We start from the raw sequence: 25,220 nt of genomic DNA, 5'->3' as shown, positions 1-25,220 counted from the left end.
GAGGGACCCCTGTTAATCTCAAGTAAACCAAGAGCCATCACGCAGCAGCTCCTGATCACTACTGAATTGCAAAGAGTCTTGATCAACAATTTACAGTGACAGTACATGCTCCTCAAGTCAGCCAATTTTCTAAAAGTTCTTTCTTAAAAACTATATTTGGTACTTGCAGCTTACCTAGCAAACAGGAACAGTTAAGACAAAAGTATCATACATGTTTACAGAAAACTGGTCATCACAAGAAAACTTTAAAAATCTGAATGCAGACAAGAAGAGGAATGTCACTTTTCTTTAAACCTTTCTTTTAAAAAGATGAATACTTTCATATTCTATTGTTAGCCCTTACTGTTTAATATACTATAATCAAATAAGTTATAACCATGATAATGCATTTCTACTGAATTCATTCTAAAAACTAAAACCCACTACTCATCCTCACTTGTCAGGCTGGTTTCCAGCTGTTTAAAGACAAAAAGAAAATCGCAATCAGAGTAACAATCTACATTGCTTCTGAAATGGGGTAATTAGGTGGAGGAAAGCCCCCAATGTGACAGTTATATGCGAGTAACTTTCACACTAATACATGCACAACACTCTGCAATGGTAGTAGGTACCATCAAATAACTTGCCCACTACAGGAGCTAGAACATTCTGTATATTTGCTTAAATAAAGTTAAGAAATCTATACTTTTGGTCACATCTTAAAACACTGTAGAATACAGATTTTCTTATTATTTATACTTGCCCTGTCCTGTTGGATAATTTGTTTGAAAAACTAAAAATAAAACGCAATAAAAATTCCCCAGTACAAGAAGACTCTGATCAATCATCTAAACATCTTTGTTAGTATGTAAGTGTACTTAGGGGATTTGGTCTTTTTTTTTAAAAAAAAAAAAAAAAAAGCCTCATTTTGTCCTGAGAGTTCCACTTTAACATGAACCTCTAGTCAGCCCAAGGTACCTCCTCAGCACCAAACAACCACTGTGCTACTCATCTTTGTATTTGTTCCTTCTAAGCACTGTTCCCAACCAAGCACAGCTCCACATACAAGTACTGGCAGAAAACAGATGTTTCATCTAAGTCTCCTTCAAATGATGAAGCCAAGTCTCTAAAATATGGATCCTGAACCATGTACATAAGCCCTCAATAAATGCAAGCTTTATTTGTACTATTAAAGCCAGATTATACCAGTGGTGTGAACACAGTTATAAAGATAAAAATGTGCTTCTACTAGAAGGGGACAAGTATAAGGCACATTTATATGCCAGTATAACTGTGGCCACATTAGTGATTATACCGATATAACCATGCTGGTAAAAACCACAGCTACAGTCATTCAAAACTTTTTGGACCAGGGTTTGGCAACCAAGTGCCTTACAACTGCTCAACCAAACATAAGTTAACACTACCTCAAGACAACAAATCTTCCCAACCACCTATATTCAGATGTGTGTCACTCAACCATTTCCAGGGCCATTTTAAAATTAAGCTGCAATTGGTCTTGAGATGTAACAGTATCACTTCCTCCCAGGTAAGCTATGCTGTTCAAAGGGCTTGCTACACAAAAGCCATAGATCAACTTCTACCCTAAGACTTACATGGTAAAGAGCTATCACTTCCAGGCAGTGACCAGTCACCACTACTTTTCTTTTTTCTTAATTTTGATGGTTTTTTTTCTTCAGAAAGTTACAATACTCAGTTTCTCTTGATCTCAAATAATGCCAAATATAGATTAACTCATGCTGGGCATGGACATTGACAATATAGCAAGTTAACAAAGCTGCTCAATTCCATCCTATGGCCCAAGCATAAATAAGCTAAACATACAGTGGGTACCATTAGACACTGGGCATCTGCCACCTGCAATATTTAGTTATACTGCAGCTGAATTACAAAGTAATCAAGCACTGACTGGTGGTGCTTTAAATGTCTATTCTTACAACAGAACCCATGTAGCCAAAGAAAATATTTTTTTACAATAAAGATCTGTGCCCTCATTCAATGGTAAACTGTGAATAACTGCGCAGTAGTCTTCTCTTCTGGTACTCAGAAGTAAACTGCTCCCATCTGTAATCTTTCAGTTGTGATCTCCTTTTCTGGCATCTTGAACTGTAGGAAAACAAAAACACACCAAAACTTCCCCCCCTAAGATCACCTGTCCCTCTCCCAAGATTAAAAAAAAAAAAAAAAACAAACCAACAAAAAACCACAAGTTTGACACCATCTTCTGTGTTCACTGAGTCCAGTTAGGTTGAAGAGCCACAACTTTTACTCTGGAGGGTAATAAGAAATGTACACATGAATGCCATTTTGTACAGTTGACATACTCTATGAGCTGGTTGACTCTAAGCTTGATTTGGTCCAGTCTACTGTTGCTGCATCTCTTAGGAAACATTAGTTATAGGTTTGTACTTCTTGAATCTGGTCCATTCACCAGTAGCATAGTTCATTTCAAAGACCGTATCAACCAACATAGTGGTGCTGCCAGTGCCATCTGCCTTTGGTAAATCTTCTGTATGCTCACTAAGTTTAATTTGGATGATGTCACCTTGCTCTTGGCAAGGATTCTCTGTGAAAACAAGAAGATGAATAAATTACACATTTCTGTATTGTATTAGAAAAGATAAAGAGCACTTGATGGAGATTCTAAACCTTATGCTGAAGAAAAACCCTAAAACCCAACAAACCACAAACCCAAAACCGAGCAAGTAATGTCACTAATACATACAGCCACACAAAGATCTTCCTCCCTCCATACATCACAGACTGAGTTTTAAGGATAACAAAACCAGACCCCAAAAGACGAACCCCAAGGCTAAAGCAGCTAGAAGAACAACAAAATGGGGAGTAAAGCATGACAGTCATCTCTGCCTCAAGAGCTATAGGAGAAGCTTGTATTTAGATGGGAGTTGGTAAACTTGAACTACCAGAGTGGCTGGATTTGGGATACATTTTGTACTTAAAAGCCTCAACGATTTTCAGCTGTTCTGGAAGCCCAAACAACTTCACTGAAATCACTCATCCAAGACTCAATTCCATTCTAGTAGAAGTATTGAATGTTGCATTTCAAGGTACTGGAATTAACACTCAGGAAACTCAAGAGTATCATAGCTGGCAGTTATTTACCCAACCTTCAGAAGGTGCTGACATTATTACTGAAGGAATTCATATTGTTATATACTTATCTATATATACAGATGTGAATATGTAACACACACACTCTTCCAAAATAACATTTTACCTTGCATTACAAAAAACTGTCCATGTAGATACTAAAGTACACTCTCCTACTGCAATTTGAAGTAGCACCTAGTTCTAAGGGCACCATCATTAATACAAGATACACAAAACTTTCTTGAAGCCCAGGAATCATCACACTAACTCTGCCCTGGTCATCTTCAATAATGTATTGCATTAATCCAAATGCATGAGCCACATTTAGGCTCCAACATTCAAGTGGTAACAGCCCTCAAATACCAAATTAGAAACCAGAGCTAGTGCAATGATAGAGTTCACTTAAGGACTCTTAAGCCCCTTCTCATCTTACATCTGATAGTCTTCTGAGTAAAACAGCCTTATTCTATCAAGGCCAATACATAACAGGATCTAGCTAACAGACAGCTTATCTCTCTGTGATTCACAGCACCTATGGTTACCTAAAGTCTCTGAGACAACAGCTGCTACATTTCTAAAGCTAAGGAATTAGCAAAGAGACTCTGTGCTACCCAACAGTACCTCGACTTGCCACAAAAGAACTTACATTCATTGGTCTTCTAGACAGACTACTAGGACCCAACCAGTCTGTTCACTGTTCCAACTGGCTGCCTTGTTTCTCCTCAACCCCTAAGCCACAATATTACATGTGTTCAGTTATGCATATATTGTGTTTAGCAGCTGCTCTGACAGACTCTTTGACTTATTGGAAATAGACCCTAAAGACCCATTTCCAGGTAGAATTACAGTAGTTAGAACTGTAATCCATAAAACTACATACAGTCCAGAGTAAAGCAAAGTGTCCCATATGTACAGAGTAAAGCTAAAAGCAAGAATCTTGCACTTACATATGCACATTTAGAAATGCTAGGCTGTATTTCAGATTTGGGTGTTCAAAAGCAAGCTAAATTAATATCAATACATGCCTCTGGATCCTGCCATGAATCCAAGTATAAGAGCCTTTTCTGGCCTTGTAACTTTGTTTGCAGTCTTGAACATTTCCTGTGCAGCATACATTTGCTCCCTCTGCAACAGACAGAACAAATATGAATTCAGTGGAGAAAACACTGCCAACAGGTACCATATTGATACCCACAGGCAAGAGTAAGGTGGAAGTTTGTACACCTACAAAAAGTAAGCAAAGAAAAGCCTTAACCTCAAGGCTTTCCTTTCCCTCTTTAGTGCTTACACTTAACAGCAGTGACAACTGAATTCTGAAACTGGGGAAAAAAAAACCACCTTTACATAGTTACAGAAGCATGTGCTAAAGAGACTTAATGTTTACATTATCAATGTTGCATTCTTTATGACATTAGGAAAAGGGAGAAAAAACCCCAATGCTTCCTCTACAGTCCAAACCCAGGCTTGCAATACTTTCAGAGGAATGGGGTTTTTTTCTTTAATAAATGAAGCAGAGATACTGAAAAAGTCACCCAGTTTCTTAAAATTCAGATCTTTCAAGCCAGGCTTACAGATTTGCTTAGCAAAGTCTTCAAGTCAGCTGCATCTTGAATTAGTTACCTGCTTAACTTCAAGCATGCACATAATATATACTAACATACAAGCAATAAGAAGCTTCAGGACATAAGTAATTGCTGTTGAATTTAGTTTCCTCCCCACTCTCAGGCTTTAAAAGATGTGTAATGGCAGGATAAGGGGGTCAAGAAATAAAAGCTTTCACCTTAGAATAATCTATTGATATCTTTTCTCCTATCACTGCAATGACATGACCGTTTTTAGCAGCTTACATCATATGCAATTGGCTGGGCAACAGCTCTGCTGGAAATACACCTTTCTCCCAGAATTCTTTATAACAAGTAACACAACATTATTTTACATAATAAATAGCAGTAAATAAAGACATCTTACTGTAACATTAACACTGCACAACTAAAAGTGTTGCAATTAACATTTTTAAGACAGCAATGCTAACAAAGCCACAAAACATTTTAATTGTAAAAAAGCAGCCTCAACCACTCCATGACCCAAAGGCCAGGAACTGCCAACATACTAAATGAGATCCGTAAAGAAAATGTGCATTTTCCAATCTACTTCAAAAGCAGCAGTCAAAAAGAACCTGGTTTTACTTACTGTGAGAGAGAGGCTTTTTTTCGGTGGTGGCTGTTGCTGAGTTTGGGCAGCCACTTGTGGTGCTTGTGCTGCAGGGGAAATGGCAGGAGGTGTGGTAGGTGTTAGGGGTGAGGTAGGTGTAGCTGCAGGTGGATTAGAGTTACTGTTGTACATGGGTGTTCTTTGTTTGAATTGTGCAGGAAGAGTTGTGGTAGCATTTGGAGCTGCAGGTTCTTCAGTCTGTCTGTTAGTCTGCAAGGCCTCTCGTGCAGAGCCAGCTGCAAAAAACAATCAGAATAATTAAAAACATTATAATCCACAAACAGGGATTAACATCACCAATGGCTTTTGAAGAAAACTAAGAACTCCGATTATTCTGTTTTAGCACCACAATTCAATATGCCATCTAATATCTATGTGAAAAATTGAAGCTCTAATGCTCTTTCCACTCAATTATCTTTAGCAATAATTAGACAACTGAGTGACTAGCTGTCCAATATGGATTACACTATATTTAGCATGAAATTTTATGTTTAATGGATATCGGATTTATTAAATTGAAACTGCTTTATTTACTTTTTAGCTTATATGGCTGTAACAACTGTACTCTGCCCCTACCAGGATTATTGCTGCACTGTTATGTAAAAGCCAAACCATAAAAATATTTCATTAGTTTCCACCTAACGTAGCAGCAGCTTCCAAAGGAAATGGTAATTAAGTATCAGCCAGTAGCAAATACTGAAAATACACAAATACTTCAACAGATGACAGAATTAAACGCAGTCTTCACAAATCACTCATTTAAACACTGACTGCTAGGAGGGTTAAAACCCCACAGTATTGGCAAGTCCTAACTCAGTAATTTCTCCAAGTTCATCCATTTACCTGCACTTAAGGGAGTTACTATTCCAAACCTGGCCACAGGTGGAGGTTACGTATATGATCAAGTTACTGTGATTTCTTAAGTTACCATCTGTCCAGCAAACAGTCATTATCCAGTGTACACTCTACCCAGTTGCATTCTTTTACAGCTCTAATTAGACACAGGCACAGCTGCTTAAGCACCTTTCAGGAATCTCATAAGGTTTAAGCTAACCTATTCACATTGTGTTCACAGTAGACTAAAAGGCAGATACAGACCAGAGCTACACTGATGCCTTTCAAATCAGATTTTAGAGAATGAGAGGTCTGCCACTCTCCAGCTAGGCACAGATAGAGCACTGGTTTTAACAATATGGCTATTATCCAGTAAGATGTGGAACAGGACAGTGAACACTTGAGAGGGCAAACATTTGCAAATTCATTACCGCTTAATTTTGTACAAATCTCTCAAGTTTTATTACTGGCTTCCTCTCATGTGAGAATAACTGACTTGCATAAAGTAACATGTCTCAATTTTGCAACCTCAGATTATACGAGACCAGATCTGTGGATCTTCTGTGTGCATCTTCTATCAAGGAAACAGTTTTATATTCCTTGTCCATAAGAAAAGCTACATACCCCATACTCCAGAAGGAAAAAATAAGTTAGAAAAAAATAAAGAACAAAAGACAACAGAGAATTTTAAACTATGCTTTTCCTGCTGTTGAATACAATGCCAAGGCTCTGGAAAATACTACTAGCTGCTGACAACACTGATGTGCTCTTGGCTGCATTCCTTCTGGAGATGCCAATTTTCTGCTAGAGAAAGATTTGCACGGACCTTCAGAGAGATTCTGAACTGTTTCAAGGCCAAGTGATCAGGTTTTGCATATGCATTTTTCTATAATGACCAACATGCCACAGCTCACATACTTAAAGACAAGCATTACAGTACCAAATCACAACAAGCAAGAGTAAAAATAATACATTAACTGAAACGTTGGGTCTCTAAACTGCAAGGTCTGGTAATGAATCCCAGTCATGCACATCTGTTAGTGCAAACTAACACATTCCTTTAAGACTTTACATGCAGCAGGGAAGGAAAAGTCAAACCAAGTGCGTTAAAATAAAAGGTGTAGAAATAAACAATTTGTATGAATGCTATTTTTTACAATAGGTAATTTTCTAGAATTGAAAATAATGCAGCACTTTTCAAAATATACAGGAGCTCAACTATTATCTATCAGACTGTTACAAAAAGGTAAAAGGAAAATGGATGGCTTGATCCCAGCCTGTGTGAAAGCTAATATGTACTTGCCTCTAGAAACATATCTAACTCTTGAAAGCAACTGTTTTGTAAGTGTAATGGATGTGTGTATGGAGTATATACTCCAGACTTTGTGTATAACTGGTATCTCTTTAGGGATTAAAAAAATGCTGAATTTTCTATTACAGAGTAAGGAAAAAAAAAACCCACCTCTTGACCTAACTAGCAGTCATTTTAAGACTTAAGAACAACAAGCACTTTCTTTATTTAGTTTAAATGACACATCTGGTTACCCAAAACCCAAAGGCTGGGCTGCTGCAATGGATTTTTAGACTGCTAAGGTTAAGTTTCACTAGAGTTGAGGGATAGTAAGTTTGTAAATGAAAAAAGAGCTAGAGAGTAAAACTGTATAGAGTTGGAGATATTAGATCCCAAAAGCAAAAAAATAAAATCTTTTACCTGGCTGTGTTTCAGAGCTTGGGATATATGAGGAAGACGGCACCACACTGGGGGTAGCAGGTAAATAACTTGTAGAAGGTAGTGCAGGCTCATTGTTCAATGAGCCAAGTTTCTGTAAAACAGAAAAGAAAGTGTTATAGCCATACTGCATACATTCATGCACTGTTTCTGCATTTTAAATACAATTTCAACATTAGTTGTCCTATGATATTCCTTTTGGGAACTTACTTATGGACTCCTCTGTTAGGGCAAGTTTGCCCTTTCAACCCTAACTCCCTATACAAACTTCAGACATTAGAATTACCCTAGGAGAGAAAAAGCAGCTTTTATTTCCCCTAATTCAAATCAAAATTCCTTCCAAAGGCACAGTCTGAGCCAGGAAAAAATACTATTATGGAGAATGTACTTCTACAAAGAGAGTGAAGCTGGTGTTCCTTTATCCCATTCCTCAGCCGGTAGCGTGAAGACCAGATGACGAAATTTGTGCAGATGGTACTCTGAAGAATTACACTATAGAAATAAGTGATCTTCTGCCTGAGCAAACACACTTTTCACTATTAGCAAGCAGAAACCTGTGCTCACCCCTGGGCAAAAGGTCTACTAAAGTATCACCCAGGAGAACATAAAGGCCTCTGGGACATAAGCAAGCAGAAGGCAGCAGTAAAAGCACAGGTAACACCCTGTTTCCACTGAAATGGGCAGTCAACACCGACATGACAGATGTCACCTAGGATTAAGCCAAAGAAAATGCCACATTTTTTACTTAACTATACATGATATTGCCCACATGGCATAAAGACAACAATGGTATCTCTGTAAAGATCTTCACTTTAGTCCAATCCAGCCTTATAAACATAAGGGGTTGACGGAGGAAAGAAGTTTTGGGGGAGTAAGTCTAGCAGACAAATCATTTAAGGTAGCCTTACTAGACAAAATCAAAATGGATACTCTGTAAAACATGGAGCTTGCCAGAAAAGATACTCTTAGCATTCTGCAGAAAGACAGGCAATGACCTTCACTCCTGACACAGGCCTACCAATATCTGCCTATATGTTGGTTTTGGCACGTGTGCCATAGATTGCTACCCCCATAACCACGGGACCAATGTTGCATGTGCTTACCATTAAGCCCTACAGGAAAAAAATGCCTGGCTCACCAACCAGTTGACAGATCTTTTAAACAGAGTGCTCTCCAAAGGCAAGTGTTGCATGTCAACACATGGACTTAAGAGACAGAGGTAATCATGACTTCAAATTTGGAACAAGAAAAGACACTTAAGATTTGAGATGGTCTTCCATCGTCCTGAGAGGCTTAAACACTGGGTGCGGCAGCCTCAAATTATCTATTAGTAGCTAAAGAACCCAGTTGTCCAAATGAATTCCAGGACAAAGCTTGCTGGAATAGAACACAGTTTCTAACTCATAAGTGGAGGAAGGACCTAACATTCTTGTAGAAGCTACGTCCTGACTGAGAAAACATAAAGCTACATCACAGTTCTCCCAATGCACCTTACCTGAAAGAATAGGGAAGAAGTGCTACACACAACTCCCCCCACCTCCCACCCCCCAACTGAACTACCTCTAGCAACAGGTTAGCTTTTTCAGTAGACCCTAAACAACTTTTGGATTAAAAAAAAAAAGACTGTTAAGAGAAGGAGCTGCCACCTCTGAACTTTGTGGGTTTTTATAAGCCATGGGTAATTTGGACAGAGATCAATTCCACTGTATTTCTCCCCACCTTTCAGTAGTAACGGGACTGGCTAAGCCTAGTTACAAACAGGTTTGGAGACCTCAGAAAAAGCTGCCTTCTGGATTAAGCATCAATTCTCAAAGATTACAAGCTAAAAATGGAGAAAACCACAGAAGGGTACTAGTGTGTAGGTTCTTTTCTCAAGCCAAAAGACAGATGACTTGTAAAGACTTCTTTCTTACTTGGCTGCTTATATTCAGCTATCCCTCCTGGGCACAGGCCAGTGACCAGCGCTCCTCACTGAGACTTCTGTGGACACTATTCCACTAGGCTCACAAAGGATGCACAGAGCGAAACCTGCAGGAACTCCTGAAAATTATTCTACCTCTCTAGGATCAGAGCTCTCCTATCCCTTTTATTTGACAGAATACTACCATTCTCAGTTACAGAAATGCCATACCCCATCCAAAACTTAAAATAGCAACAAGAAAACAATCAAAAACTTTACCTTCATCCTGCTTTGAATTTTTTATCTAGTTTGGTGAAAATATAATGGAATTTTGAAATAATTATGTAAAGATTTTTACATTAAGAGGCATGTTTCAGCACATTAGTAAAATATCATTACAGTGTTTAAGTGTTTTAGAGTAACATGAATCATGTTTTCCTCATCTTTTTTTTGTTTGTTTGGGTTTTGTTTGGGTTTACCTGTGTAGACACAAGGCCAGCAGCATAGTCTGGGGTAGCATTTTCTACTACTGTTTCTTCTTTGGCTTGCTTTTCCACAACTTCTGTATCTGTTGCATAAAAATAGAAGTCAGTTCAAGGAAGTTTTCCGACATACTGAATTAGATATACTTTTTTAAACAAAGATAGAAAAATGCACTTCTCAAAGTCTGCTAAAACATGCTTAAAGAGGTATATGCTGAAATGGTGGTACATACAGTAATCTACACACACAATTTTATAATCAACCCAATTATGAACTGAACCACAATGTATATCCATCAAGATACAGAAACTGAGTAATTAGGCAGAACTGGCTAATTTTGTGATATTAGAAAGTATCAAAACCCAAGCAAAAATTTAACTACAATTATGATTTTGTTCTGAGATGGTAGTATTTTTTTTGGGCGACAGATACAAAAAGGTTGTTGTAAGGCAAATATGCTGCCTAGTATATCTTCCTGATATGGTTAAGTAGAGCACTGCACTGTCACGTGACTTAAGAGCAACATATTAGATATTATTCACTTGTTAAGATCTCTCAACCAGAATTTTGGAGAGCAGTATGAATTTTTTCAACATTACTTTCAATTAATTTACTTGGCCACACAGCCAGTAGAAATAAGCATACCAAAATATATTTCAGAACAATTCCAGCATTGAAGCCACTCACACACCCATGTGCTGCCCAAAGCACAACTGACTAGTTCAATGCTTTTATGCAACTGAGTCAAATTACTACCTAGGCACATGCCAACATGATTAGGAGCATTGGGGGGGAAGGTGAAAATTCTCCCTTAAAGCGTATCTGGATTGAGTTTTTACTTTTTTCCTCCCCTTTTTTTAAAGTTTAGCTGAAGATAAGTTTTAACAAATGGAGAACAAAATGGTACTACAAATCTAGATCCTATTTGCAGGTATAATAGCCTTTGATAAGAAGCATGCTATACCAACCTAATGTCTTTCTTCTTCTCTTTGCTTCACGGCCAGCACCTACCATATCCAGCTCAGAGATATCTAGAAGCTAAAAGGAAAGATCATAGAGAACTTAAATTTAACGATGGTTATTATGTAGTTGATCTCTAAATATTGTCCTTAATTTTTTCTTTAATATATTAATACTTCATTTAAAACAGCATTAGAAAGTCACTTTAGATCAGGCAGGAGAACTGAGCAGGAAAGCAAGAGACTAAGGAAGAGTGTACCTACCTTTACTCCTCTTTCTTTGCGCAAAGGTGTTCTTGAAGGAGGAATAGGAGTTCTGTTTCCAGAAGGACTAAATACACTAGGTGCTGAAGTACTCCTGAATGGAGCTTGTTTTGGTATTCCTTTGAGTGGTGCTTAGGGAAGATCAAAAAAGGCACAATTGTAATAGATGTTTAATTAGTTACAAAAAAACCCCAATAAGCAGTTGTTCGGCTTTTCCCCTTCTTAACATCCCCCCCCCGCCTTTAACTTCAAGTGTTTATAATGTGAAACTGTCTGTAACGCACTACATATCCTTCAAAGGCGTCCTGGTCTCAGCTGGGATAGAGTTGATTTTCTTCCTAGTAGCAGGTACAGTGCTGTGTTTTAGATTTAGTATGAGAATAATGTTGACAGCAACAACTAAAACATCAGTGTGTTAAGTAGTGTTTACACTAGTCAAGCACTTTTCAGCTTCCCATGGTCTGCCAGGTGCACAAGAAGCTGGGAGGGACCATAGCCAGGACAGCTGACCTGAACTGGCCAAAGGGGTATTCCATACCATACAACATCATTCTCAGTATATAAACTGGGTGGAATTGGCCAGGGAGCAGTGATTGCATTGTGCATCATTTGTTTTGTATATTCTTTTGATTATTATTATTACTTTCTCCTCCTCTGCTGTCCTATTAAACTGCCTTTATCTCAACCCACAGGTTTTACTTTTTCCCCCAATTCTCTCCCCCATCCCACCAGGGGGTGGGGGGAGGGGCAGCGAGCAGCTGTGTGGTGCTTAGTTACCAACTGGGGTTAAACCACAGCAAAAGGTCAGATTAGGTTTTACCCTTCAAACAGGGAGTAAGAGTCAATCTCTAGGCTAATGCTTAATTACTTGATGTAGAATGGGGTTGCAAACAGGTGCACTACTATCAAAATATACTTTTCCAACATACATCGATGCTTTCCTTACTTATAACAAATAAACTTTGAACACATAAAAAGGTACTGGGCATGAATGTTCTGAATCCAATTATTGTCGGAGTTGCTCTTCAAACTTTAACATCTAGTTACTTGGTAAAACTGTATTTAATCAAAGATTCTTAGCCAAGCTTCTGCACAGCTAAGGGCTCATAATCTACTGGAAACGTAAATTACTGCTTCACACAGGGTTCTGAAATTCTGGAGCTGCTGTTTGCTTGAGGAGGAGGATCCAACTTGGGTCCATATTGCAAACAGAAAACCTGCTGTCTTGATACTCAGTAGAAACTACTACACCTATAAAAAAGCTGTTTTCCTCCCAACTTTACACTGTTACCCTTCAGTGCTCACATTAAGTGTGAGGTAGAAGACAGCATTGTTTCATCAACTGCTAAAAAATTAGGGACACGTATACATATCTATCAGGTCTTTGAGCCTCCTGACAATCTCATCATACCCTACAATTTGAAGATAAACACAGAGTTTTAGTTTGAGGTTAGATATTCTGTATCTCTCTATGTTGTACTGAAAACCTTTTCACCATAGGACAATCCTCTCTGACCAATGTGAGTAAGTTTCAGCAGAGTAAACCCCAGCTGGTCCCATAACTTGTATTTCCAGAGACCACCTGGCTCTGAAGGCCAGGTCTGGAAACTAGCTTTATTAGTTCAACAGCTAAAAAGAATGCCAAGAAGAACTAACGGTCGCCAAGAAGAACTAATGGTCAATTTCTATACTGGGACAGTTTTTAGTTCAAATTACAACTACACTTTTTGTTTTCTGCATGAACACGTGGCCCAACTTTGGTGCTTAAAACCACACCTTAAATAGCACTGACACACAGTACTTCACAGCTTCTAGCCACCAGACCAGGAAATCACTCAAGTTTTACACTCAGCATCATATGGGTGGTCAGAGAAGTTATACCTGTGCAGTGATTTAAAGTATGTAACCAATTTTGAGACCTCCTCTTGCTCCTAGCCAAAAACTTATTTGAAAAATTCAAGCAGTTCAGGAACTTCAGCAAACAGTTGAAATCTATTAATGCAAAGCTGAAGAATGGTTATGCATCTTGTCATGTCCATTAAATAGAAGCCACTGCACAGCCTTGGCTGCAGAGAACACACGGTCCCCTCTTCTTTCTGCATGCAGAATTATACAAGATAGTTTCAGGCTACTTCACAGCATTTCAAAGAGCACAGCAGATTACTGTGATACCCTCTGCTCCCTTTTGGAGCAACATGGCTTAGTCAGGAGTTATTCCTGGAGTGATGCAAATTAAATTCTTACCAAAGTCTATAGGCATGATCTAGCTGTGTACATTTTAGAAGCACAGCAGCTATACTTGCCATTTAAGAAAAACCCCACACTCTTGTTCTTTCTGACAAGACATGTCAGAAACATTTAAACATCAGGAGAGAGTGGGGCAGAAAGGAAGAAATCCTTTGCTTCAAAAAGAATTACGTTTTTGTAAAAGCTAGGTGATAATTTTATTCTTCATCAAGGCTATTTCATCAGATTTTCTTTCCAGGAAGTGATGGAAGTGAGCCATACTTGTTGTATCTATCTTTTTGACCAGTCCCCTGCCTTTGGCATGGAAAGGCACTCCTGCAGTCTTCTTGAGCTGTTGTGCAGTTTCTGTTGCTAAAAAGAAAGAGGGCTTTAGTTATTACAGAATCTGTGCTGAAAAAGTACAATACATTGCTTCTTATATAAAATGTTATTAACTAATACATAAAAAGATGGGAATAGCAACAAAGAAAGAATTATATTTTAATTAAAAAACAGGTCATTTATGTGAGGTAAACACAGTATTTGGAGAAAATGCAAAATCAATATGACTGTGCAACTGACAAGATGGTCTAAACTAAAAGAAATTATCAGAGCAGGCAGTTTACTCAATAGAGATTGAAATCATTAAAGAAAATGCTGTAACATCATAAAAAGTTACAAATCTTGTAGTTAACCAGACCAACTACTCAAGTCACATGCAAGAAAGAAGCAAGCTGCTGCAACAGAACAGCAGGTACAGTAAACTATTTTAAGACTGCTCAGTTCGCACAGCTACCAATACATATATGTACACATGTTGCCTTTTGTTAGCGAAAACCATCTTGGTTTTCACACCCTATATAGCCACACTGAGCAAAAGAAAGCATTAAGTAGCAGCTCTTGCTCCCTGTTGCAAAAACATATGGCAAAATAAAACTAGGTTCTCATTTCAGTTTTGTTTCAGGAGCTTTAACCAACGCTGACCCTCACAAGTCTTCACAACTGACTGTTATATATACCCATGAGAGAATATATCTGTGCTTTAAAAAGCTACAGGGTTTTGTATGCCTTGAAGTCTGAACAGCATTTAGATCAAGATTAGCATTTTAATGTAATCATGGCTGGAATCACTTGCACCTGCTCTTCCACACATATCAGCCTATCAAAGGAAAAAAAGTCAGCCAGCAAAGCTCTTATAACAGAAAATTTTAATGTATATCTCCATATCGGTGAGTAAGACGAATATATATTTTCCTTTCACCATTTAATTTGTTACTCAATCTTATCAACTAGCTGTAATACTACTTACACTTCTGCAAGAGTTCAGCTCTGAGAGTGGCACTTTTAGGTTTCCTTTTCAGCTGGAAGTGTTTCACTGGGGGAGTAAGTGGCCCCGCTAGTGTTGTCAAGGCATTTTTGTTTAAGTATTGGCATTCCAACGGCAACATAGCTGAAGTTTCACATTCACTTACTGCATAAAGAGTTAACACAGTACACATGGGTATTAGCACCTCTTTGATAGCTAATTACAAAACATTTTACAACTAAACTGTACAGGTGGTTTTAAGTTTTAGATTACTTGTTTAAACACCAAGAGTAATTTAGTTGTAATTATTACACAGTATATAACCAGTTATTAGGATGTTTGGTTTTTTTTACATTAGCTTCATAAGAGCTTCTATGTTAATTATACCTAGTCAAATTATAGGAATCTTAAATATGCTACCATTGTCAGAGTAAAAGAAGATGAAAATGACTGAATTCTCAGATTCCTTAAAAATTACACATAAGAAGGAAACTACTAAACGGAAGTCCAAACCAAAAGCGTGAACAGACAAATGATCATTTGTTTCTAGCAGGAAAACAAAATGTTTCCAGCACCAAGTTGTTTCATTACTGGTCTGCTGCAATCCTAATTCCAAGACCACGGTCCGTCCATTGACGCCTGAGGGCTTTTTCTAGGCAATGTGCTAAATCAAACCCACTGGAGTAGCTTTGCAACACCATTTACTACATGGTTTGAAGTAGCAACTGTGCAAGCGCCTGAGCCAGTATCTTCAGCTGCCAGGCAATCCGTAGCTAGTTGGACATCAGCAGCACAACTCTTCCTGTAATTAGTCTCCCCCACAGCACCTATCATTCACTGCCTAGATGAGGACTTCCAACAGAGAGGCACCCCACCTGCCAAATACAGCAGTGGTGCTTCCACACACAGGAGGCTGTCCCCACAAGCACTGCAGAAACAGAGCCTTACTGTTGTCTTTGGTACTACAACATACAAGACGGAGCAATATATGAAAAACGTCAACTTACTAAGCTGCAGTCAGGCAGTTATTACCTATCAGTGCACATACAGCCTGTCTACAGTACTAATGAATCCACATTAATTTGCATGTTGCTCTTCACAAACACTCAGGGTAACACCTGACATGCAAGTTCTGATGATGTGTGAAAAGATAATTTAAGAAGTTACCATTCCTCAAATATCACAGTTCCCAGTCCAGTAACATGCCAGGTCATGAACTGTGGCAGTTAAGGGACAAGACATACTGCCTGTCCTGATACCAGTACTGTTAAGATAGCAAGTTTGCCTGTGAAACAACAGGTTATTTCTGAAAAAAAGGCATCATATTTCTGTAATTTTCACCAACAGAAAAGGCTTACCTTTTTCTCTAAGCTCTCCTAAAATATCTTGAACATTGGGATTCTGTTCTTCAAGATCAAGGTTAAGGGAGCCAGTATCTGGAAAGGATTTTAAAATATCAGCTACCATTAAGACCCAGGGGTCTGAATCCAAGGTAGCGAGCTGGATAATTTCAGTCAGTGCCCCTTTCATCTAACAAAAAAAGAAAAAGAAAATCAGCCAATTGGAAACAGTTTTAAACAGGTTATAGCTGGATTTTTTTAAAAATTTTAAAAAGACACTAGCATAAACATGCACAACGTTTTACTACTGGGGAAGGGAAGAGGGAAACTGCTTCGACACAGTTATACATTAACTCTAGAACTATGTAAAGAATGAACCAAGAGAATTTTTTTTAATACTGCTTTTGGTCAATCTAACACAAGTTTGTTTTGAGCTTTCAGCAGCTTGAAGCTTTGTTTAGCACTGAACATTTTTACTACAAGCAATAGGCCAGATCCTTACATTACTGTCTCCTTACATTCTACACTTGTAGTCCCAGTGTACCCACACATTATATTCAGTGATAAGAATATGCAACTAGAATACAAGAAGTTATTTAGAACAGGCATCTAAATGAAGATGTCCCCCTTTCTGGGCTACAGAATAATATAGCAGACAGACCATATCTGTATCATATGAACATAAACTAAGTCCTCAAAATTTTACTTAAGCTTATGCCAAAATAACATGTTTCATGCTAATCAGAACGGTACCGTTTGACAAAAACTATGTATTACAGAAGTAGACCCAGCCCTCTAATATGCCACAAGTAACAAGATTTTTCCATCTACCCGAAGTTTCTATAGTCAGAAAAAAGTTATTTTTCTTTAAGCACCTATTTTGAGAAAGGGGAAATAATGCATAAGATTAATTAAAAAAAATTCATTGTCACAGTAATTTTTTTTATTACTGATCAACAGGTCTGTTGGCACTATGAAATCAAATAAAAATCAAGGTGACTACAGTCAGGGGGTTACACAGTCAGTCTCTGAAGTTACTTGTTTCACTTCACTCACAGGTAAGCTTAAACACCCAAATAAAGATGGAACACTTGCTTTTTTTTTCCTAAGTAAACTTTCATGTAAGCATTAAAGCATTAGCTTCACAGAGCTAAGATGATTGAGATGTACTGTGCATCTATCAAGCCACAAAATGCAACAGTAAAATTACGTAAAGACATACTCTATCTGTATGGTATTAACACTGAAGAATTTACAAGCAAGTATAAGGAAATAACTTGAATTTTGATTTTTCACAACCCATTGTGGCACATTAGCTTAGTTACAGTCCACACGTTTCTGAACACAGGGAGACAAGCAAGAGATTCATCTTCACATTTATGCTGTATTTCTTTCCCTTTATTTAAAACCAGCCTTTTCTTATATGAAAAAGTTTAGTAAAATAAGCTTACTCTACTCATGCAACTCTACAAAATAAAAGTTAAATTTCTGCTCTCCGTTCTTCCCCCCAAGCACTTTTAAAGCTCAGAGGCAGACAAACATTGACATTTCTCAATTCCTTTCACCCACACAATGTTACTGCCCTCTCACTTTAGAAAGGTTTACAAGTGCACTACAGGGGCAGTTTGTCCTTTACCTCTTGCATGTTTTAGCACTCACACTAACATGTTTGTGAAACGAACCAGATCAGTTCATCTGACAGAAAACTAGCATCTCTCTATAGCTTTAAGCTTGATCAGCCCCCTGGTGTGGCTGACTACAGACACAACCACTAGAACCACAAAAAGACTGGAGCAGAAAGGAGACACTGCAACAGTCAGTTACCATCTTCAGCAGCACTATCGATTTGCTTTGGATTAAACTGACCACATAACCATGACCACACACTGTTTAACATGTTGAATTCAACCAACACTTACCCAATGGAGAGAATCAATTTCTAAGGTTCTAGTCTTTGCTGTCCTCCATTGCTCATTTCTTTCTCAGTAAACACAAAACCCACCTAGACTCCACACAGACTTGTCAATCTCTCTAGTCTAACCCTAAACTGCTCACCAGAAGTCACTTGTACGACAGTGGATGAAGACGAGTGTGAATACTATTGAAACAAACTCCTTTATTCTCCCAGCTATCCTATAGGAATTACAGTACCGATTTACATAAGACACCTGAAAATTTAAAACATGCCATGAGAGCTGATGAAGCTATCGTTTATTTATAGCTCTTTTACCAGCTTTTATCTGGACACGACTAATGCAGGTAAGTATATAGCATGTAATTTCCTCCGTCAAAGCAAACTCAGGCAATAATTGGAGGAAAGACATCTCCTATATCCTCCCAATTCACCCTTTGTATCTGCTCCACAAAACCCCTATTTGTACTAAAAATTCACAGAGCTACATGCCTACACTATTTATGTATATGGAGTTCTTGTCTGGGCACATTACATCCACACTGCTCCCCGGTCAGCTAAAGTTCAGACAACCTACCACAACCAACCGCTTCGCGTGACTTTGGCTCCTTCAAGAAATGAGCCCAGAAACAACTTGTTTGCCTAGCAGTGGACAAATAACATTATCACAAGGCCTCATGGCAGAAAGAGCACGGTGAAAGAAGAGCCACTGTCACAGACAGGGAACCGAAGCACACTAACATGTACTGTGAGCTAACCAGAGACCTTGCCTGAATATGGGTTTGCATTTAACAAGCCTGGATTTGAGTTTTGACTCAGGTTTGTCTTCAAATGGCAATTTAAATATATGTTCCCAGTTCACTCTTGAACTGGCAGCTGAAAAAAAAAATTTCATTTGTGGTTTGAGAATGCATGAAACGCAACTCAAAATAACAGAGAATCCTATGTACAGTTTTGCTGTTACTTTACAGAGCACAGCCACAATCCCAAACTCTTGATTGCATAAGATTGCAACACTGGGTCAGTAAGAGTCCCATCAGCTCCAACCAGTGTCTTGTTAAGCATGAATGTCAAGATCTGATGCAACATGTTCTGGCATTTCTCTCATCTAAAACTTCAGGATCTTAAGTATTTTTCTCAGCCTGCTGGCACAAAAAAAAAAAAAAAAAAGCACAGGGCACGACTAGAAAGATATAACAAGAAAGGATCAGGCAGGATGGAAAAAGTCTGGGAACAGAGACAAAGAGAGATTAATAATGGCTGTGCAGGAAGAACACACAAACAGCACCGTGGGAAGAGGTAAAAAAGAAAATGTTACTAGAACCACGCAAAGTGATAGCTCCAAGATGACTTCTTGCAAAGAATTCCCATTCATTTGCTTTTATATTATGCCTAAATTAATATATGTGACTATACCTTTAGACAATTGCATCAACAGTTGGCTAATAAACCCAATCAAGTTTTAATCTTTCAGGGGCCATAGAGAAGGTGATATTTAATAGGTATCTGTATTGTTATAGAGCATTTTCATTAAGCTAAAAGCATTGGATTGAAAGTACAGTATTAATATTTACATCCTACAAAACTAGGATGGATCAAATATCACTCTTGTATACATTTTGCATTTTAATCATGGAAAAAAGTAGAAGTGGCCAAGAGTAATATTAGATTAAAATATACCACATTACATCACAGAAAAATTAAGAACACTAAATGCAGGCCAGAAAGATGCATAGCAGCCTGCCTGTTCTGAACACAGAAGGAAAGGCAAATGTCACGCACCCTCTTATTCCTTTGCACTAGTACTCCACAATTCCCACTTGCGTGAATAGAGGACTCCTGATTCACATAAGCAAGCAAGAAGAAACAGTCTTGACTTTTGCTCTCTTGCAGCTACTGTAATAAAAGGGCAGGCCACTGCCAGGATAGGCAGCATCTTCCTCTCAAGGTAAAATTCAGAGAGCACAGAAGCACACAGTCCTCATTCCAGACTCGGTTGTAACATCACAGTCTAACCCTGAACAAATAAATGAAATGCTGGCACAAAAACTTGTGCTTGCCATTGTGAATCAGGTTAATAAGAATATAATATCCAAAATAAACAGAAGTAACTGTTCTGCCAAATTCACAACTGAAACTCTGGTCAGCACTACACTGAGCTTTAGGCATCACTTCAAATAACCATGATTATGTGGAAAAAAAAATTAGCAAATGGAAAGCTGGGGGGCAGGCAGATTCAAGAGTTAGCAAGTTCTGCCCATAGAATTACAGGAGGAAAGGATATTTTTGATAAGTGCCTACAAAACACACTTAAAATGAAAATGGGAGCAAATTATTCTTATTAGTCAGCAGGAACGAACAAGCAGTAATGAGGTTCACAGCACGATAAAAATGTTAGTTTATTACCTATCCCACAGGAGTATTATAAGGATTAAGTCACTTACATCTATACAATATTTGGAGTGTTGAATGAAAACATTATGAAAATTGAAGGATATTACATTTGAGAAAAAAAACACACTTAAGCAAAGGACTGAGCTTTCAAGAAAGCTCGTTGAAGATTCACTTGTCTAGACTGAAGCTTTCACAGAGATTTAGAAAGGGCCAGCAGCCAATTAAACCCCTTCTAAACCAAATACCACCACAGTTTTCCTGATTCCCACATAACTTTACTCAGATGTCTGCTCCTAAATGGTTTCCATGTTACTCTATGCCTCAGTGAAAATGCTATTACAGAGAAAACAGGGGAAAAAAAGATTTTGAAGAGAATAACTAAGTCCAATCTGTTATCTAGAGAGGGGAATATCATTTAACATGTTGCATAACAAACCAGTAACATATCCTGCATCCACTATCCAGATTCCCAACGCTTTGTAAAGCTGATGCAGTGTATTTTCCAATACTGTTACATTTCCAAATGCCAGCTCAGTGCTTCTTACACATCATCGATAGACTGGCACATGGCATGGAAAACACACATATGCCTTTCCAAAGAGACTAATGAAGTACTTTCACAGTTAAGTTTAACCATTTTCAGATATGGGAGTGATTTCCAAATGATGAATTTCACTTCCAGGCAGCTGTTAGTATCCTATACTGATGTCTTTCTGCTAGCAAATAGACACCATGTTCAGCACTCCACAATACACTGAGCAGAGAATACTGTAGAGAAATACACAGCACAGTGCACATATACTGAACACAAACATATATATGTGTGTTCTGGGTATCATATGTTAAGATACCCAATGCTAGTTAAAATATCCCAAATCTTGACAGTAAGTTACATAACAAATCTTGACAAATACAACCTATTTTAGCATACTCACCACAAATGATCAGTATCTGACAAGACAACATCCCTTTCAGTAGCAGTTTGGCTACAACAGCTATTTTTACCATTTATAGAAGGAAGTCTATATAGAAGGAAGTCTGTAATGATAATAGCAGACCTACCAGCAATGTTAAGGGTTTCTGTCTCATAAGTTTTTTATTTCTAACCATTTTTTTAAGCCTTTCCTCTCAATTAAAGAAAAATCACATTCCCATGAAATAATTAAAATGTTACAGGTACCTTGCAAAGAACTGAAAATACGCTAAAATCCCTAGATCTCAGTCAAGTGTGCTCTGTTCACAATGAAAGATTAAATTTATGATTGAATGCACAAACTCTACCAAAGTAGTGAAAATTCCCACAATATTTTTTGTTACAGCAGTAACAGGAGCTTTATATTTGGAACACAACTGATCACTTTAACAATACACTAAAAGGCACAGCAACTGACTTGCTCTTCTTTATGTACACTTTATCTCCATGGCTAACAAAAGTACAGGCCAAGTAAAGTTGCTGGCTACTATCTTCCTCAGATTCACTTTAAAAAGTTCTTTTATCCACCCAGTGAACAGTCTTGCAGCATTTCAACAATTATTTCAGTTTGCTTGAATGCTGCTCCCTCAGAGAGTTGGCATGAGTGTTAGTTATGAAGGTCCCTAAGCCCTTTTAATGTCTTTTCGATCTAAAAACATCACTAATTTGTTAACTTTTTCTAACTACTGCAATACTCATCTCTTCCAAGCTACTGGGATTTTCACACTACTTCAGAAGAATTTTGCATACTCAGAGTTCACGTGAGCTTACGCATAGCTCCCCATCCCCCTTTCTGGCCTTGGTTATTTTGTTTGTCCAAAAGACAACTGCATTTGTCACACATAAGGGAGACAGCTTGTGCACCGGACAGGCACTAAACATGAATATCATGTTTTAAAAACTAGAGTAAACATGCTGAACAAGAAATTTTTTTTTTTAAGATACACTAATTACATGTAACATAGTAATCAATCATACAGATGCATGTGGCAAGACAGACACCGACATACACTAAACTATTACTTAAACATGACACTTGTGCATTTTCAGCTTAGAAGTACACAAAAGCTGAATATACAATAATCCAAGCTACATAGCATCCCCCCACACCCTGCCCAGTATATATGTATATTAAGCCTAAGCAGCAGCTATGTCCTAGCCAAGAAAGAGACTGGTGCAAGCACAGCTGAGGATACTCTACACAAGAAGGTGAGGATTAACTACACACCACCTCCTTGATTGTTACCAGGAACCAATACCATACATACTGGAAGAAGGAGAGGAATTCATCAAACCTGGCTGAAGAAACTTAAATGTTTCCCAATCAGTCTCCAACTATTGCCCCAAACATCAGTAGCTGCCTACTGGTAAGAATAAGCTGGCTGCAGATGAGGTATGGTCCAGGGCCAAATAAATAAGCTCTTCTGGATCTATGATGACTGCTTGCAGAGCCAGCTCAGACTCAAGCCAGCCAGCTCATTAGCTGGGCTAGGACAGTAAAGGAAAGCATCAGCTGTCCTGTTCCCAGAAAGGTAAAAAGAAGCGAAAAAAAACTATGGCAATTTTCCTCAAGCAAGACCTGACTGCAAGAAGGTGGAGAAAAGCACTGTTCGTTGCAGACCCCAGATCTTCCATTCCTAAAGTTTCAGCACTTGCTGCTGTCCTTCCTAAAGCTGAGATGTTTGACTTGGGACACCTACACAGCTGCCAGCATTAAGGAAGGAGAGTGAAGCAAGCCTAACACGCGACTGTTCCTAAATGATCATGCCTCTCTGTCCTAATCCTAGAACAACCACTGCCTCAGACAAGCCCTCTTCCCCAAAGGCACCCAAACCGTATCAAAACACGGCCCTACAACTGCAAGTCCGTGTGGAGGCGTAAGATAGGTTACAGGTCGAAACTGCTTTCTAAAGACTAGTGCCAACCAGAGATTCCCCGAAGAGCAGGAGGAGGAGGAGCAGGAGCAAAGCTTCCACTGCACTCGCTCCCCTACGCCTGGGAATCTGAGCGCTCTTCCTCACACCAAGGAGCGAGTCCGAGGTGGGCCTCACGGGACCGCTCTGCCAGCCGAGACCCTCCTCCTGCCCATCCCCGTCCGAGGAAGGCTGCCGGGGAAAAGCGGGATGTCTGTGGGGACCAGCCTCACGACACAGCCCGCGCCGAGCGCGGCCGGGCGCCCGCCCTTGAGGAGCGGCCGCTGCTCGCCTGCCCCGCTCCGGGCCGCAGCGGGCAGCTGCCCGCACCGCCCGCGCGCCGCGCGGGAGGGGGCAGCGCGAGGCCGCGTGAGGCGGCAACGGCGCCGCGCCCCGGAGCCTCCCCACCCCCCCACCCCCACAGGCTCCATCCGAAAAGAACCGGGCGGGCGGGGGAGGTGGTGCTGGCGCTGCCCCCCTTCTCCCCTCACACACACGCACCCCGCTCCCGCGAAGCTTCCCGCGCAAGCTCCTAGCCAGCGCTCACCTCATCCACCGCCCGGCGGGGCAGGTGCAGCATCCCCAGGAGCAGCTTGAGCTTAACGGCCGAGGAGAGGCCGTGGAAACAGAGGCGGATGTTGTCGATCACCGAAGCCGTGAGCAGCGAGGCAATGCTCGGCGGCGCCCACAGCTCGTCTGTGGAGCCCAGTTTGTTGTGCAGCCACAGGCCAGTGTCGCTCTCCCGCATCGACGCCATCTTGGGAGCGGGGCGAAAAAAGAGGGGATTCTCCACGGGCATTTTATGAAGACACCTAAAGGGAGGAAGGGAGGGGTGAGGACCCCTGCGGGTCGCCGTCTTGTTCGTAAGCCAAAATGGCGGCGCCCTATGAGGTTGCGCTAGGGAAGGTGGAAATTCTGCCGTAACCTAAAATGGCGGCGCCCATGCGGCGAAAAATAGCGAGGCTCTTCTCATCTCTCGGTCAGATGCAAAATGGCGCCCGCCATAGCTTTTCTTCCGTATTGCAAGATGGCGCCGCCTCACTGCAGAGAAGCTTCTCTGTCAGCCCCGACTCGTCGTTCCTCGCAGTCCGCCCTAACTTCCCCGGGGCTCTCCTGGGCAGAAAAGGGCCGAGAAGCAGAAGCGGACGCTGGCCTGCCTCAGCCGGCGGCTCCCGCCTTCCCCTTCCTGCCCGGGAGCCGCCTTATTGGCTCGGCGCGCCGAGCAGCTGCCGCTGAAGGCGGGCGAAGGGCTCAGGGCCCCGCTGCCAGCCCGCCCTTCCTCCCCAGGGCTGGGCCGGCCCCCGGGCCTCCCGGCACAGCGCTCGGCGGAGCACCACGTCTCCGTTCCTCGCAGCCCCCGTGTGCCCGCGGGGGCGGGAATCCCGCCTCCCCGGCGGCGCCTGCTCGGGCACAGCAGGCCCCTGCCAGCACCCCTGTTGCTCGCTCTCTGGCCGGCCTGCCTGGGAAAGGCAGTCCGTTGTCCCCCCCCGGCTTATTATTGGGGAGCTTATTAGATCTAATAGCACCTTAAAGCGCACCCGCCCCCGTGGTTTCCTCAGGTCCTGTCAGCCCTTGCCTTTGCTTCTCGCCCAAACCAGCTGGTGCAGCTTGCCGACGCGGTGCTAGATGGTTAACACTCCCCCCCGGTGGTGCTGCGATTTGACA

At 40.2% G+C, this 25,220-nt stretch overlaps 1 protein-coding gene across 1 annotated transcript; it reads right to left on the bottom strand.

Annotated features, from left to right (window-relative positions):
* Positions 1-889: 889 nt before the first annotated feature.
* Positions 890-24,371, bottom strand: NELFA (negative elongation factor complex member A). Its single transcript, XM_075709153.1, has 11 exons — positions 24,103-24,371; positions 16,382-16,553; positions 15,027-15,188; positions 14,000-14,089; positions 11,492-11,622; positions 11,237-11,306; positions 10,265-10,353; positions 7,868-7,979; positions 5,302-5,558; positions 4,137-4,236; positions 890-2,566 (listed from the first exon to the last, which is right to left on the bottom strand). The coding sequence occupies exons 1-11, from the start codon at positions 24,352-24,354 to the stop codon at positions 2,382-2,384; spliced, it is 1,620 nt and encodes a 539-aa protein (XP_075565268.1). The 5' UTR covers positions 24,355-24,371; the 3' UTR covers positions 890-2,381.
* Between the last annotated feature and the right edge of the window lie 849 nt (positions 24,372-25,220).

Source organism: Pelecanus crispus, chromosome 4 (assembly GCF_030463565.1).
Source record: "Pelecanus crispus isolate bPelCri1 chromosome 4, bPelCri1.pri, whole genome shotgun sequence".
Lineage (NCBI taxonomy): Eukaryota > Metazoa > Chordata > Aves > Pelecaniformes > Pelecanidae > Pelecanus > Pelecanus crispus.
Note: the sequence above shows the minus strand (reverse complement) of the source record. Positions and strands in the feature narration are given on the sequence as shown.

Excerpts from the sequence above, each read along its gene's own strand:
- NELFA (XM_075709153.1), bottom strand. The coding sequence starts at position 24,354 with ATGCCCGTGGAGAATCCCCTCTTTTTTCGCCCCGCTCCCAAGATGGCG. Across the intron at positions 11,623-13,999 it reads CAAAAAGATAGATACAACAA|CACCACTCAAAGGAATACCA; the intron begins GTATGGCTCACT and ends ATCTTCCCTAAG. Across the intron at positions 7,980-10,264 it reads CTGGCCTTGTGTCTACACAG|AAACTTGGCTCATTGAACAA; the intron begins GTAAACCCAAAC and ends TCTGTTTTACAG.